Source organism: Colletotrichum orchidophilum (genome assembly GCF_001831195.1).
Source record: "Colletotrichum orchidophilum strain IMI 309357 chromosome Unknown Scaffold_166.1, whole genome shotgun sequence".
In the NCBI taxonomy this organism is placed as follows: Eukaryota; Fungi; Ascomycota; class Sordariomycetes; order Glomerellales; family Glomerellaceae; genus Colletotrichum; species Colletotrichum orchidophilum.
Genome location: NW_019173122.1, coordinates 72,740 through 88,731, shown reverse-complemented (window position 1 = coordinate 88,731; position 15,992 = coordinate 72,740). Strand labels below are relative to the sequence as shown.

At 52.6% G+C, this 15,992-nt stretch overlaps 5 protein-coding genes across 5 annotated transcripts; 2 read left to right on the top strand and 3 right to left on the bottom strand.

The window, feature by feature from the left end:
* Nucleotides 1-1,436: 1,436 nt before the first annotated feature.
* On the top strand, nucleotides 1,437-2,817 carry CORC01_12818 (methyltransferase; the record flags this gene model as incomplete). Its single annotated transcript, XM_022624436.1, has 6 exons — nucleotides 1,437-1,446; nucleotides 1,538-1,898; nucleotides 1,973-2,177; nucleotides 2,239-2,354; nucleotides 2,411-2,549; nucleotides 2,620-2,817. The coding sequence occupies 6 exons, from the start codon at nucleotides 1,437-1,439 to the stop codon at nucleotides 2,815-2,817; spliced, it is 1,029 nt and encodes a 342-aa protein (XP_022469081.1).
* Nucleotides 2,818-3,005: 188 nt separating this feature from the next.
* Nucleotides 3,006-3,293, bottom strand: CORC01_12817 (uncharacterized protein; the record flags this gene model as incomplete). Its single annotated transcript, XM_022624435.1, has 3 exons — nucleotides 3,006-3,046; nucleotides 3,106-3,130; nucleotides 3,204-3,293. The coding sequence occupies 3 exons, from the start codon at nucleotides 3,291-3,293 to the stop codon at nucleotides 3,006-3,008; spliced, it is 156 nt and encodes a 51-aa protein (XP_022469080.1).
* An 819-nt stretch (nucleotides 3,294-4,112) lies between these two features.
* Nucleotides 4,113-5,254, top strand: CORC01_12816 (ubiquitin-conjugating enzyme; the record flags this gene model as incomplete). The annotated part of the gene is made up of 3 exons (XM_022624434.1): nucleotides 4,113-4,161; nucleotides 4,243-4,540; nucleotides 4,621-5,254. The coding sequence occupies 3 exons, from the start codon at nucleotides 4,113-4,115 to the stop codon at nucleotides 5,252-5,254; spliced, it is 981 nt and encodes a 326-aa protein (XP_022469079.1).
* Nucleotides 5,255-5,594: 340 nt separating this feature from the next.
* CORC01_12815 (uncharacterized protein) lies at nucleotides 5,595-11,958 on the bottom strand (the record flags this gene model as incomplete). Its single annotated transcript, XM_022624433.1, has 2 exons — nucleotides 5,595-11,515; nucleotides 11,721-11,958. The coding sequence occupies 2 exons, from the start codon at nucleotides 11,956-11,958 to the stop codon at nucleotides 5,595-5,597; spliced, it is 6,159 nt and encodes a 2,052-aa protein (XP_022469078.1).
* A 384-nt stretch (nucleotides 11,959-12,342) lies between these two features.
* Nucleotides 12,343-13,394, bottom strand: CORC01_12814 (uncharacterized protein; the record flags this gene model as incomplete). Its single annotated transcript, XM_022624432.1, has 2 exons — nucleotides 12,343-13,300; nucleotides 13,354-13,394. 2 exons carry the CDS (start codon nucleotides 13,392-13,394, stop codon nucleotides 12,343-12,345), a joined length of 999 nt encoding a protein of 332 aa, XP_022469077.1.
* Nucleotides 13,395-15,992: the final 2,598 nt, after the last annotated feature.

Sequence of the window (15,992 nt, the reverse complement as noted above, 5' to 3'; positions counted from 1 at the left end):
CCCCCTCACAAGCTAATTGCTGCATAGTTCCTGTTCATCGATCTACTATTGATTCTACCGATTGCCGTCTTCAGTGAGTTGAAGTTCAATGTCGGAAATTTCGGGTAATATGCTAATAAGTGTTCCAGTGAGCTGGGCCGGACCATTCCCTGTCCTGTCACGAAAGCGACCAACAGCAGATCTCGTTTCTCGCAAGGTGCTCATTCCATTGCTAGGCCAGATGGTCATTTGTATTATCGTGCAAACTGCTGTATACATTGCTGTAAGAAAGCAGCCATGGTGAGCGCTTCTTTCCTTGCTTCATTACCCGTCAATACGCCTTGTTAACTATAGAAATAGGTACATACCACCGCGAGTGAACCATGACAAGTCGAACATCAAAAACTCGGAAAATACTGTCTTGTTCTTGGTGTCTTGCTTCGAGTATATCTTGGCGGGCGTAGTGCTGAATGCAGGCCCTCCTTTCCGAGAGAGGGCGCTGAAGAACTGTTGGTGAAGTCGGATCACAGGAAATTTTGTCCAAAGAACTGACTCTGAATAGGGCCATTCATCGCCACAATTATTGCGACCGTGTCAATCACATTATGCATGATACTTAGGCCCGGGGTATCAGTAAGGCACCTGATGCAGCTTACCAAGACAAGTTGGGAATTTAAGCTCTTCATGATTTCATTGGGGGGCGTTTACTTGGTCATGGCTTGGATATCGGAAAAGTACCTCTTCCAAAAGCTGGCCCGGGCTGCGGGACATTTCAAAGAACGGGCTCTGAAGAAGCCTAAGCAGAGAAAGGAGTATAAAACTATCTTGGAGCACATGGAGTTGTAGGATGGCATGATTAGAGAGCCGCCCTTGGGGCTACCATAGAGAATTTGTTGCCGGATACAAATAAAGAAAGTCGGGCACCATTCTAATGTATTTCAGGACACGAATACCTCAGTCTTTTTCGCTTGCTTATATATCAAGTCCCGTCTTCGTAATTTCATATCCTACTCGGCTGATGTTAGGTGAAGTGTAAATGAACGTGTCATCGATGATCCACCGACCCGCATTCCGGTGCCGACTGGACCTAGCCCAGCCGCGTCGCTCCGGCTCCGAGCGACCGGGGCAACCTGCCACCCCAGCCACAGGGACAGCTAGCTAGCCCTCAACTACTTCGATGCAACCCCTCTGGTGCATATGGTTCCTTGACTGCACCCCATCTCCTCCTCAGTCTTGTGCCAACCATCTTCGTGGGAGTAGCCTATATTTATTTACCTTATCTCATCCAACAACATACTCTGCTACAATACTCATTTACCGTAGGTGCTCGGACATCGTTACGGTTTCACAACGCATTCTCACATATCTGGACCCAGATCAGAAAGATTGGCACTCCCTCATTTCTGCCTCCCTTTTTCTTCTTCAATTGGACATCTGCGAATTGCTATATTACAAAGATGAACATGGGTATGTCGTCGTACCCAAGCCCAACTAGGATCGCTATGAAGCTAGCATCATTAGTTGTACCTAGACAACAAGTATCTGACGCGACAGTCAGATTGGCTCCTCGACAGCGGCTACCTACCCCACACCGTCATCAGGATAGGCATCCGGCGCCAGCTCCAGGAACGTCTCGACTCCATCGCGAGCACGTCCCTCAGCCTTGACTACGAGCGCAAGATGACATTCATCGAGAAGCTGCGCACCCAACCCATTGCGATTGAGACCGCTACGGCCAACAAGCAGCACTACGAGGTCGGCACCGGCGTCCTCGCCGCATGCCTAGGCCCACGCATGAAGTACTCGTGCTGTCTGTACCCCAAGGGCGGCGAGACGCTGGCTCAGGCAGAAGTTGCCATGTTACAGACATATGTTCAAAAGGCTGAATTAACAGATGGTATGAGCATCTTAGATCTCGGGTGAGTCGTCCCCGTTTTCCTATTCTACGTTGTGGGATCGGACGCCAGGTCCAAAGCAGAGTTGATGTTTGCAGCTGCGGTTGGGGATCGGGTGCGCTATACTTCGCTGAGGTACTTCCCAACTCGAAGGTTACGGCCTTTTCCAACTCCAGGACGCAAAAGGAGTATATTGATGGCAAAGCCAAGGAGAAGGGGTTGGCCAATCTCACAGTCATCACAGGCAACGTTGTTGATTATGAATTTGAGCGGGAGTCTTTCGACAGAGTCGTCTCGATTGAGGTACGTGTTTTGATTCCTCGCTGACTATGTCCCATGGAGTGGGTGTTGATTACAATCAAAGCTATTCGAACACATGAAGAACTATGAGCTTCTCATGGCCAAGGTTAGCCGGGCCTTAAAGCCTGGTGGGAAACTTTTTGTTCACATCTTTGCCCACAAGACTACACCGTACGATTAGTAAGTGACAACTGCATTATTATTCATCGGTAAGCGCTGACCGCGGGGGGATATAGCGAGGAGGGTTGGATGACGACGTATTTCTTCACAGGAGGTACAATGCCTTGCACTGACCTGCTCCTATTCTTCCAACGAGACCTCAAGATTCAGAAGCAATGGTGGGTCAGCGGACAACATTACTCCAAGACGTGCGAGGTAAGTTGCTCCCGGCGTTCTCTCTACCCTAGATTAGTCTCAGAAGTACAAGCTGACACGGGCATCACAGCACTGGCTGAGCAAGATGCTTGCACACAGGAAGGAGATCTGGCCGCACCTGATTGAGACTTATGGTGAGCAGAATGCTAGCGTATGGTACAATAGGTGGCAGATTTTCTACTTGGCATGTTCCGAGCTGTTCGCCTACCAAGGCGGGGACACTTGGGGTGTGTCGCACTACCTCTTCGAAAAGCCCAGCACTCAATAGACGGGAAAGGGAGAGATGAATCAAAGCACAGCTGTGCCTGCCGTGATTGTTTCGTACCCATACCATAGAAGCTATTCGTCGATCCTTCTTCTTACATCCGCACGACTTGTTGAATGGCGAATGCCTAATGATTTGTCGACCTAATGCTTCCTCTGCGCATCCCTAAATTCCCCTTCAATTGATTCGGTCTAATGATCCCAAGGGTGCTTCCAGCCTAGCAACACGGCTCCTGCATGCACCTGTCAGTACTCTCGCACTCGGTATGATTGAATGAGACGGGGATCATACCGTCCTTCTTCGCGCGGTACATGAGCTATTGGTGGTGCACAAAGGCGTTAGCTTTCTTGCCCTCCCAGCATCAGTTGGGGTCTCGATAAGAGACTTACGAAGAACCACATGCCAGCGCCCAGGGCTGTCGCCGTGAAGCGATAAACACCAGGGACGTGAGGCGTCGGGGGCTTGGGGCCGGTATACATAGCGAAGGTCGATTCGCCGGGCGCTTCGTTTGGGGCAAGATTCTCGGGAGGGGGTTTCCTATAATTGCTAGTCATCAGTAGGTTGCTACAGACTCAATTAAGCCCGGCTGCATGGGTTAGCATGGGTTAGCGTACCTTATATATCGCCTTTGCCTCTGGGCGTTCTGGACTTAGCTGGAAGAGAATGTCGAGAAACTCGGATGTAATGATGGATCATCTACACCAATTGGGAAGAAACGTCGTTGACGACCAACGATCTGGCAGGTCCTTGTATGCTTAGGTAAGTCGGCCTTTGCCGGAGCCACGGACCAATAGCATTCCATGCACGCCCTTTCCTTAATCATCCAGGAAGAGCACTGGCACACTGGCACGACTCGCTGAGATATCTACCTTACGTATGTATCCTCTTTGTCACCAGGTACCTACCTACGTAATTACCTTGGCTTACACTTTCTGCAAGTCCAGTGGCTCCTCTATGCAGCACAAAGGGTCAAACCCCCCTGGACACTTGATTAGCGGCGTCAGCGTGGTCGTAGATTCCACCCCCCCTCAGCCGGATAAGAACCCACCCCCCACTCCAGGAACTATCGCGACAATAGATAGTTAGTGCCACCTATCCTTCCACCTGTCACGAACTATCGTGTGCTCACTAACTACCAATAACTACTCCTTCGTCCACGCACTCACACGCCCGCTCTTTCATCGAAAAGCAGCCGCCTTTCGGCCAAAAGTCTTTTGCCATCCATCGAAACAAGAAGACCTGCGTTCCATTACCGATCAAAGGACATTGGCCAACATCCACTACAGCGCGCATCTACGATGGCAACTCCCAAGTTCAACTCCAAGTCGCCTACGATACGGCGCATACGTGAGTAGCCTTTCAACCTTGGGCCCTTCTCTCTCTGACCACCCCGCCTTGAAGTCCGCTAATGAATCAATCCCACACTAGTACGCGAAGCCCAAGAACTCTCCAGCTCTCCATCACCGGATTATACGGCTACTCCACTGGAATCAGATCTGTTCGAATGGCACTTCACCTTCCGCGGGCCACCCAACTCGTCCTATAGCGAAGGCATCTACCATGGCCGTATTGTGTTACCGCCAACGTATCCTCTTCGCCCGCCGAGCTTTCGCTTCCTTACACCAAGCGGCCGCTTTGAAACCAACCGGGAGATCTGCCTGAGTATCAGCGGCCACCATGAGGAGACGTGGCAACCCGCATGGGGCGTGAGAACGGCACTCGTCGCGTATGTTGAACTTTGCGCCCCCTCCATCCCCCTCTCCAGTCGCCGCCAGAGTAGTTATTTCCCGGCTAACAGGATAATAGGCTGCGTAGCTTCATGGAGACAGACCCCCGAGGTCAGCTGGGCGGTCTCGAGACGAGCGATGCCGTACGAAAGCGCCACGCAATGGTATCGCACACATTCAAATGCCCAACCTGCGCAAAGACAAATATCGAAATCATCCAAGAATGTGAAGAATCTGCTAAGGCCAAAGCCGACTTGCCAGATTCGGCGACTGAAATCGAGATCCCTTCCGAGCTGAAGCTTGGTTACAAAGATGAGATGACCGAGTCTAAAGGGTCAGAAGGAGAACAAGCGGCAGCAGCTACAGTATCTCCGACACCAAGATCCGACCCGGCGGACACAGAGAGCGCCGAACTGGCCGAGGGCTTTGTTCGTACGGCACCTGGGACAATAGCGGCGACTTCGAGTTCAGCGTCAACATCACGACCACCAGCGACGGCGCCATCTTACCCTCCCGCGCGTCCAGGTGAAGGAATTACCACTCCCACGCGGACGGTCTCGCTCCCCCCCGCCCCAAATCTCAGCGTGCGACCCCAAGCTCCTCCTACTACCCATGCGTATGATGAAGGCGTGCCGCTCTGGGTTGATCGAGCCATTGTCGTTCTTGTTGTGCTTCTGCTGGCCATGATTCTCAAGGTCTTGCTTGACTTGTAGCCACGGTGATGTCCCTAATGTTTGCTGTCAGCGGATTCAACCCCCGTCGATCTGGATGAACACTGGAAGGCGAGGACATGTTTGCTTTACTATTGCTGGCGTCTGGTCAAGGTTGTTTAGGCGTTGTCACTTACCCCACGTCCATGATCTCTGATCATCCGGATACTTCTAGACTTTGATTTATTGATACAATGGCTACTGAGCCAACGACCCTTGCATACAGCAGGTCGGGAATGCTATTCCAATTTACTTGTTGGCATCTAGAGTAGTCCTCAGTAACGGATGCTCTCACACGCGTGCAGCCCTAACTTGCCCGCTGAGACCCTCCTCTGCGAGTCGTTCACATGGCATTTCGCTGCTGCCCAACAAGCAGCCACCACCACTCATCCACGGTGAAACTCAGTCCATGGGCAATGCCCTTCAACACACCGTATCGTTTTCCCCAGTCAAACACCATTTGTACTTCAAACTCATGCAGATACGGTTTGAGTACAGTACAAACGGACGCTACATCCAGGGGTCCCCGAGTTGCGACGACGAACGCAACCGCGCCAAGAACCTGTGCCCAACGATCCATGTTGAGCTCCCCAAAGAAATCAGACCACAGTGGAATGGCCCGGTTGTGGTTCTCTCTTGGCGGCTTGCTATGCTTGGCTTTCTGCAACAGGGCCAAATCCTCGTTGTAGACGTACATCGTCGTGGCCTCGATCTCGAGGCCAAAATTGTAGTACGACTTGGGGTATTTCCTACTTTCGTAGTTGCCGGGGTCGAACCCAAGAGGGATGCTCGGGACATCGACTGTAGTGACGGCGACTCTTCCGCTGGCTTGCAAATTCATCATAGCCATAACCTCGCCGTCCCTCAAGACGTAAGGGATCCGGATCTTTTCGCCCCGTCGGAAGCTTACATCTAGTCGATGCTTGAACTTGGCGGCGTCGATGAATTTTACCTCATTGGTCCACTTCATAAATCTCGGCAGGAACGTCTCTGTCAGGCGGTAGGGACGACCCTCGAGGGCTTTGAGCTTGCTGTCTGTGATCACACCTTGACCTTGCAGGATCTCGACCGCCTGTTCGAGGAGAGATTGAATGCGCTCTTCGTCTCCGCCTCCAATGCTAGCCATCTTCTTCCTGATATCTTGCGGCGCATACTTATCGCGATGCGTGTAACAAAGGGAGCGCAACCACGACATGGCTGTGACTAGGTGATCAGTGTCCCTAAACGGTGCTCCGTCATCCTTGTCCACGAGGGAAGTCGCGGGACGGGAAGTAGCCGCCTCAAATCTGTTGAAGACAGACATTTGGAAGTTGTAGTAGTCGTCGCGCCAGTTGGTGACATCTGTCCAGGCTGAGCCAAGGGAGTAACCTCGCTCCAGAGCAATTTTATTGGCAGGCAGTTCCTGCGAATCCTCTATGAGACCAGCTGTCCACTTGACAAGGCGCGGCCAGTCATAGTCGACGTAGTTGTCGTAGTCGACGGGTGGGAACTCATTGTTCTCGTAGGCTGAGATAAATTGAATCTGAAATCGCTCAGTAAGCTGGTTGATGAAAGTTCCCCGGTCCTTCCGGGCCTTGGACCAGAATCGTCGCATAGCACTGAGTGCCATGTCGGGGAATAAGGTCATCATGAGACCCCATTCTATGATTCGGTCGGCCCCGCCAAGAAGCGTTCTTGTGACAACGAATGCAGCTATCAAGATGGTCTCATTTGTTTCATCAAGCCCAGCGTTTCTTCTGGACACATCTCTCAGGTCCATATCTCTGGGCAGAGGGATGAGCGTTCTGATCTTCAGATCGATTCCAACCATCAGCTCCCTGTGCTCAGTTGCGAGTTTATTATGCCGTCGCTTGCGTCTTCTTTGGCGACCAAGCTCACCACCCCAGAGGTGATCGGTCGCAGTCGTTCCCTGTTCCGCGATTTGGAGGTTGAACAACGCAGATGGGCTAAGCTGATTAACAGGATCCCATTCAAGTTGCGGACTCTCCCATACACCCTGAAGGTCACCGATATCGTGGTTGATAAAGATATAATCCGGCGCTATCGACTCCGCCAGAAGGAGCTTCATTCCCTCGGTTGACAGCTCCCAGTCGAAGCAGGCATCGACTTGATCGGAGAATTCGTAGAACTGGCTGCTGCTCGGAAACTTGTCCTTGGGCCTATCTGGCCACTTGGTCATCTCGGAGAGGGATTGCGGTAAGTTCTGTCTCAAGAACCAACGGGAATCCGGCATCCAGCCACTGATTGTAAGGCTGCGATCCTCTATCTCGAAGAACATGCTTTTATGTGCTGGCCAGGTACCATCGTTGCCTTCGATGACGCCGGCATGGGTGAAGGTTACGCTTAACTCGTCGCAGCCCGCGTCGGTCTCCAACCGGTCCATCAGATACGTTGGTTCAGGGTCTGAGAGATCAGGGAGTAGTGCGCGTCGGACATCTTCTGCCGCTTCATGTCCCAGGCATGTGTTGGGACGGAGAAAAACGATGCTAGTAGTACAACCACTTTGCCCATCTCTAGAAGATGCAGAGGGCCCGTCGCTCGATCTAACTTGTCCTGTCATGAAGAATCGGAAAATGTCTCTCCTGCGGGTACCATCAGGACCCTCATCTTCTGCATGGGCAATCTGTTCTTTTGTAACCATTCTTTTTCTGCGTTTCCTGGGCGTTTGAGATCCTTCAGGGGGCGTACCGGGCCTATCATTGGCCGCTTTGTTGGCATAAAAGGGAGCGTCAAGAACCTCCATCACCTGGACTGTCTTCCTGCGGCTGGAGAAGACAGGTTGGGCATCATGCTTGTCCTCTTTTGGCAGTCCTGCCTTGGGCGTGAAGGCTGGCGGTATGTAAACTCTAGGGTGGTGTGCCATTATGTTCGCTTTCATAGCCGCACCTGCCGGAGACGAGGCTTCGGTTCCAGGAATTCGTATCAACTGGTAGTTCGCCATCATGCCTTTAGAATCCTTGAAAGCATGCGTGCTGACAACCACCTGCTTCTTCTTTGCCAATCTAGCCAAAGCGCTTTTGTAAAATTGATAGTCCGGAGATTCTTCAGACGAAAACATGACTTCCCACGTAGCTATAGTAGCGTACCACAGCGACTGGCCCCCGGGAAAGACCCCGCCATTCGCATGCAGGATGTAGAGGAGTGCCCGTTCAACGATTTGTGTTTTCGAAAGGGTACTGCTGTCGTTAAGGCTAGCCCTGAGCGCTTCTGCATGTGGTAGTCGATTGGATTCAATGACTGACGTCAAAGTATTCCCTGGGTCCATCCACTTGAGGCTATGATTTGTATTCCGCTTGACAGGACGCGAAAAGGAGCCTCGTCGCCCGAAATGGTCAGGCGCCTTCGTTGGCGTCAAGGATGGTGGTGGATCGACTCGAGCAGGGTCTGTAAGAGACGCTTTGCGAGACTCTGGAGAGTCAAGCGATCCCTTTGCTTTAGGTGTGACCTGCCCCCGTGATCTCCCCAGTGCTGGCTGTAGAGAGGCATGTTTTGTCGGCATATCCCTTACAGCCCCGGCGGGATCATCAATCAGTCCGCTCATGGGCAGCTGCGTCGAGGAAACTGGCGGCTTGAGTGTACTTGATGGTTTTGACGCACTTCGATAATTACTTGTGCCCTTTCTCTCGCCTTGCCGTGACTCCTCTAATGAGACAAAATTCCCCCCTCCAGTGGTCCGCTGTCTTCTTCCTCTGGAAAGAGTGGCTTCGAAGGACTGTACACCCGCTGGAATAGAGTCAACTTCCACGTCGAAGGCGTCTTCCTGGCTTCTTTCATCGTCTGGGGTATCATTAATGATAGATGACCTCGTCTGTCGAGATTTCATCTGTCGGGGAGGAATGACTGCTCGTTTCGGTGCAGCAGGTCGTTTCGCAGTTGGGAAAAGCGTCTCGGGAGGCCCCATAAGCGGTGCCACGTAGCTTGGGTTGCAGGACGTCTTCGATTTTTCGAGGTGATACTTGATGCCAACATCGTTTTTCCAGGTTCCACCGCACTTGTCGCATTTGAAAATCTTGGTACGACTGCGAGTGGAAGAGTTTCCTGTCCCTTTCTTGGTCCGGCGGCCTCCACGCCTCACAGGCATGTCGTCAACTAGATTATCATCCACTGTCTCGGCGTTTGTTACTTCCACATCTTCGTTCGAATCTCGAGAAGCTACAATAATAGACTCCTCATCCTGCGGCATCAGGGCAGAGACTTCAACCCCCTCAGTGGTTGTATACGGCGGATTTACGTCTTTAATTGAGGGTTTCCGAGGCTGGTCATCTTGTCCAATAATAGCATGAATGGCCGACTTGTCTGTCCCATAAACATGGGAAGCGTGCGCAATGTTTGAGACAGCGCCGGCTTCAGGATCTGTATTGCTGGCGTTGAGAATTCTTGACAGCGCTGGCGGATCTACTTTGAGTGTCACGATAGACGAGGTTTTTTCCGGTTCAGCTGGTCGTCGCCTCATACCACGTCTAGTAGCCATTCCAGAAGGGGGCGCAGAGTCGAGCTCCGAGCTCGCTCTCACTGTTAGACTCCTGTCCCATGATTGATCGTCCTCGGTTTGCTCTGATAGCCTTATTCGCTTTGCGCGACGCAGCCCTGCCCCGTGAGTCCCGTTGACTCGTAGAGTGTCTGGAATTTCGGTCTTCCTCTTCGTGATGGCATTCAATGCCTTACCGGAAACTTGAGCAAGGGCAGCTAAGCCACCAGCAGTACGGGCCATTTCAGGCACCACCGTGGGATTTGTGAAGTGATCTGCCAGCGGTTTACCAGGAGCCCAGTCAGCCGAGGAATGAACGTGGCTCATCTCCACGCTAGCATCCTTCTCAGTGCCGGCGCCACCTTGATCATTCCGTTGTAGGCTGCATGCAAAATAGCGATACTGCTGAGATTTGCCTTTTCGGTGCATCTCACTCGATACCTGAAAATGCTTGAGATGCACTGGCTGCTGTGCGGGGAGAGAAATTGTCGACGAAATGGAGGATATATACCTCCGAAATGATGCGCCTAGAGTGAAATCTCCTATCTGCTTGTTCGACAGACCCGTGGTGCCGGCAGCGGAAATATTGTCGAAGACTGTCGTGGTTAGAGGTTTGTCGGCTATCCAGTTGGAGCGTGGATTAACTCGTTTTCTTTTCAAACTCCGACTAGGGCCAGCTTCGGAGCTTGAGGTGTTTACGTTGGCTATGTTATCTGCTGGATCAGATCCAAGATCTCCATCGTTAAGGCCGAGGGCAGACGAGATGCTTTTCTGCTTTCCCGTCGCAAGGTAAGCGGCCCAGTCCTCATGCGTAAGGTCGTGGTCGAATTTGAGACAGTCCTTGAAAAGCTTGCCGGACAATGTAGCACCCACATATTGAATGGCGCCAGTCTGGACGAAGAAGCGACAGGTCTTGGCTGCAACTTTCATCTGCCATCTCAGACCCAAAATGCCCAGCTTGCACCGCAAGTCATGATACCTGATGATTCCGAAAGCCTTTACGATGGCCATGATCGTTTGAGCCAGGGAGATGTAGTCGACCGAGTCCCCATTCCACCTATGTCGCCATGAAACAGGCTCCAAGTCGCACGCCAGAGCGCTCCGGGACATGTCAACTGCCGTGTGCAAACTTGCGGTTGCTTTCAGGGGATCAACTGGGAGGGCAGGAGCGAAGCGTGTCAGCCACATTTTGCTTGTCTTGGTTCCCCTGACGAGCGTCGTACGCTTGGAAATGTAACCCTTCTCTGCTAGGGCGTCAGTTCTTTTAGGCAACGAGCGTTTATCCTGACCAACAAGCCGACCCAAATCGCCTTGCAAGATACCCTGCTGCTTGGTGGAAGCGATACCAACCAAGGCCATCCACTCCAGTCTCGGAACTCTTCGGTAGTCGGGCGTATGCCCAGCAATGGATTCCCACATCCGATCCTCGGAGACGTAGATTCGGGGCCGCTTTCGGAGGCCGGGGGTCCTCGGCGTCGCTTTGATCAGGCCGTTGGGTTCAGAGTCATTGGGGCCTTCTTCTGCAGCATCTTTTAGGGCGCTGTTTGCTGCCATTCCATCCTGGGTGTCTGGGTCCGGCAAAGTGAGGATGTCGAGTAGGGCCACATGGTTCCACTTTCGATTCGGTCCAACAGAGATGTCCTTCCTCACTCTCAACCAGTCCCAGGCCGTGGACCATAGTAGTTGATTTGGTTCCGCGTCTGTTGGTCGCGAAGATTCTGTCGATGCATCTTGCCTTGGTTGGGTGTCCTTATAGAAAGTACCAAGTGAGTCAAGCACGTGCAGTACAGTGCATCCTGTCAACCGCTTGTCAGTAAGATGTGCCAGCTAAGTCATCGTTTAGGCCAAATATATCCTGTTTGACCGCGATGCTGGCTGATTGAGACAACCAATTACCAGACTTCCCGTTTCCCACACGCAAAATGATGAAATTTTTAAGAGGACGGACAAGAAGGTTGAGGATCACCATTGTCATGAAGCAAGGGGCGGAGATTTACTCACCCAAGTCGCCATAACATGAAATGTCAGTGATGACTGACTCTATCAATCGCTCAAGGTCGCGGGACATTGTGCCAGCTTGCAGGATTGTGACATTCTCAGGTGATCGAAAGTTGCTTAGAAAAAGTGAGATGAATGGTGAGGGTGAAGGTCGACGATGGAAGATGGAACCCAAGCTCTTTGGTTTGGCGTTTGCGGTTGGTCGAAAATTCCTTCCACGTTTGTTTTTCCCCTGCAACATAGAAGTCGGCCACAGAGATCTGGAAATTGAGAGGAAAGGATGGCGGCGCTGAATCGCGGCGTTGGGACCCCGCCATGGTGGGATGCGGCAGTGTGAAGGGGCTGTGGTGGCTGGACCCTGGCACTACTCTCACGTGATCATCATTGAGTGGTCAATCTAGATCCCAGCACGGACTTGATTTAAGGCAGTCATCAACTAAGATTGTTTGTCACTCGCTAGCAGCTCTTGAAAAAGAGGTCCGTAAAGACAAATACCTTACCTACCATGTGTTAAGCAAGTCGGGATCATCGCAGGTAGCTAGAAAAGTACATCTCACTTCTTTTGGCGGGGCTTTGTATCCGAGTCTCCAGAGCTACGTCGCATTACTACTATTTTTTGGGTATCTCAAGATTTGGAAGCGGCAAGACGAGCCAACTTTTCCTCCTGCTGTTTCCTGTACGCCGAGAGAAATGCTTCTCTGGTTTCTTGGAGCTCTTCACGTCTTCTCAAACTACCGGCAGACTTTGGCACATTGGAGACGTCAACAGTTGCACCACGCACCAACAGCTTGTCTCTGCCGGCCTTGTGAAGCTCTGGCGGGGCCTGCGCGACATCATGGAGTCCTACTTTAGCCTCCGCGCGCATTTTCTTGAGCACCGCCCAAGGGTCTTCTTCGCGGTCTGCACCTTTGTTCTTCTTGCCTTTTTTACCCTTCTTCTTCTCCTGGCCCGGTTCGTAGAAAGCCTTGGAAGTCTGACCGAAATTGCCAAAGGTGCCGCTGTTGATCTCTTCGTCTAGCTCGCGTTCAGCAATTTCTTCAAGCTCCTCTTCCTTCTTTTCCTGAATCTTCCGCTCTTCCTCGCGCCACTGGTCATACAGTTTGTGCATCTTCTTCTCCTTCCGTGTCCTGACGGTCTTGAGCCCAAGTGGATCCTTTCCACCCCTCTCAGTCTTGTTGACAAGGTTCGCAAGAGGTAATGCTGCATTGACACGGGCGGCGAAATCGGACATCTTCTCACCCGGCCGGATGGTGGGCACCTCGGACTTCGAGATGTCCTCGATCTTTGCTTCATTCTGCTCGGCTGCCGCAGCTTTCTTGGCGGCCTTCTTTTTTTGGGCTGGCGTCTCGCCATTGTCTAGGCCAGATCGTTGTCTCCTGCCCGCCGCCAATGACATTATCCGCTTGAACGCTCTCGGAGCATCGTCGTCTTTGCTGCGGCCTTTTCTCTTCTTGGAAACGCCATCGTTCTCTGTCTTTTGGTTCTTTCCGTTTTTGGCGTTCTTCGCGTTGTTGGCTAGAGCTTTTCGACTTCTCAGTTGGACGGGAAGCGGCCTCGCGATCTGTGATGGTGGGAGGTCAAATCTGCAGGCATCGGGTCAGTGTAGGCTACGGCGTACAAGGCGGTCAAAACATACGCTGAGGGATCTTGTTCCCTTCTAGTGTGTTTGTGAGGCATTGCGAGTCGTTCCAGTCGTTCCACTGTGTGAGTTGAGCGATTCAGTATCACACCTCTTTACCCACGTTTCGATGTTGCAGATGAGGCGGCATTAGACATGGACATGAGGGACCGATGGAAAATTTTGGATTATGTCAGCAATGATAAGAAGAAAGTGTCCGATAAGGTACATGGATCTCGAGGCAACATTTTTTTGGGTCCCGCTCAATGAAACCAGCTCCCTGCCGTACCGCGACGCAGGTGCAGGGGTCTCCACGCCGGAAAGCCCCTAGGGCCGATCCACCGTCGACAGATCACACGCGGGAATCCCACAATCTGGCATCTTGGCACCTGATCAATGACAGTTCTGCAGCACATGGGCTGGCTTCACCCGGTGATAGGCATGTAAACTTTGCTCGAGGTTGAGGCACCCGCCCTGCATGCCTCGTTGATCATTTGTAGGTTTTCCTTCGCCAAGCAAGTCGTTGCCCAATAGTGCGCGATAGACTCCAACAGTCAATACACAATCACCTTACCCATGGGCAGAATGCGGTGTGGTCACCGGTGCTCGCCGGATTTGCGAATACAAGAGAAGGAAAAGGACGGTGGGATTTGGAGCCGGCATCTAAGCCCGGGCACGTTGGAGTTGAAATCTTGTTTTCTCCAGCAAGGCGGCTTTGTTCCTCAATTCGGCATGGTTACTTTGGTAGACAAGCTAGAATGCCCCTTCTCATGAGCACCAGGGCATGTCAAAGCAGACAAGGGCAGGCATTGGCAGTGTCTCTCATTGCTGCCTCGCGCAGCGGTTACAGAGACGTCGCTATGACCAGGCGCCGGGTGGCGGAGGAAGACGAAGTCGTGCGATGCCAGACGAGATCAACATGAGGAGTACACAACCGCTACGTCCCAATTCGGCGGAAGAAATCATAAGGAAACGAGGAAGGTATTTGCACCCGAGTCCGTCCCACCAAGCAGGGCGGACAGACTCTAGACTCGGAGAAGGGCGTGTTTCGCGTGTCAGAGTTGTCGAGCTGTGGTTGAGGGCGGAGAGCAAAGTCAATTGCTGGCCGTCTGATTATGTGACACTTCAAATCGTTTTCAGACGCGTCTCAGTGTCGACCGCTGATGAGTTGCGTACGTACTCGGTTGCCCTGAGCTTTCTGTTGCTCTTGCTTTCTTCCGGCGTGATGTCGGCGCCGACCTGAGTATCCATCAGCCTGTCAGCCTATCATCAGGTCAAGTCAGAAACACTCCCCGCAGACATGACGGATGCATGGCTGGTGTTTCTGGTTTTGGGCGGGACAGAGGCTTGGACGTGCCGCCGTTCGCTCTGCCCACGGAGTTGTCCATAGGTCAGTCACGTTCTGGAGTAACAGGCCTCTGGTCAACGAGAAAGTATGGTGAGCATGTAGCACTGTAGGTACTGGAGGTGTGGCTAGCGTATTGACAGATGACAGCTAGGCTCGGCCAAGTGCGTTTGCCTTTGACTCGAGATGTGGTAGCCGACCAAGCATCCTCCACAAGAAGCTACCTTGCAGTAAGGCTGGTGGGGGCACGGTGGGATTCGATGGACCTAGGTGGCTCACGAGGAAACGAGGACATTTGTAATAGGCCGTTCTGGTCTGGCCCGGGCTTAGTGGAGAGCCAGGACTTTGGGGATACGGTAGTGCAGGTTTTGTCCAGTCCGGGACGAGCGTGGACTCCTAAGCCAGCAGGAACCGGAAGCACTCGAGAACAGCGCTGGACTTCGATGTATGATGCGCGTGACATGGGCGGTACAAAGTAATGACATGAAGTGTGAGAGGCATTTAGTGTAGCTGGCTGGTTTTTCCATGCTTCACGGGAAGTTAATCCGCCTATCAGCTACGCCACGTGCCTGAAAGAGTATGGCTTAACTGGCGGGTGCGGGCTAGGAGGACAGAGGTAGAGGGAGAGCCTCAGAGAGAGAAAGAGAGAGGGAGGGAGGGAGGAGCATGTGAGTAGGTCAAGGACTTGGCGTCTCTGGGCCGGTATTGGCCCAGCACGGACCATCTCAGCTTTCCTGAAGTCCAGCGATTCCACGAAGCCTGAAGCCACTAGCAAGACTGGGTGCAAGGTAAGGTATCCATCTGCGGGGAGATGCCACGGCCTCCACTCCACTCCACGGGCGTTAGGTGCAGTAGTAGCTGGCGCGACGGTCATTGACCAATAAGAGCCTCATATTGGTGGCAGAGGGGGTAGCTGCTGGACTGGATTGGAGGTCCACGGCCGGATCTCCCTCCCTTTCTCTCCTCACCCAAAAGTCTGGTCTTTTTTTCCCTTTCTCTCCGTGGAGGTTGGAGGTTCCTCCTTCCCCCTCCACTCAGGTTTACTGCTCTATCGTTTCCTGTGCCAAGTCTCGAACCCGGCTCTCTAGCATATTTTCTTTGTGCCTTCCAGTATCGTCACCTTCTGAACTTCCGCACTGACTGTCCTTGGCACCTCATGTTTTCCCTGTGTCTGGTCCGCAGAGGCAAGAAATATCGAGGGAAGCGGCTGGGATGAGGGGTCTCAGGGTCTGGACTACCCAGGAGGGGCCCGCAAGCATCTACAAGGTACCTCTACCTCGGGGACGCCAGGAGGCAGGGATTTCCGCGTCGG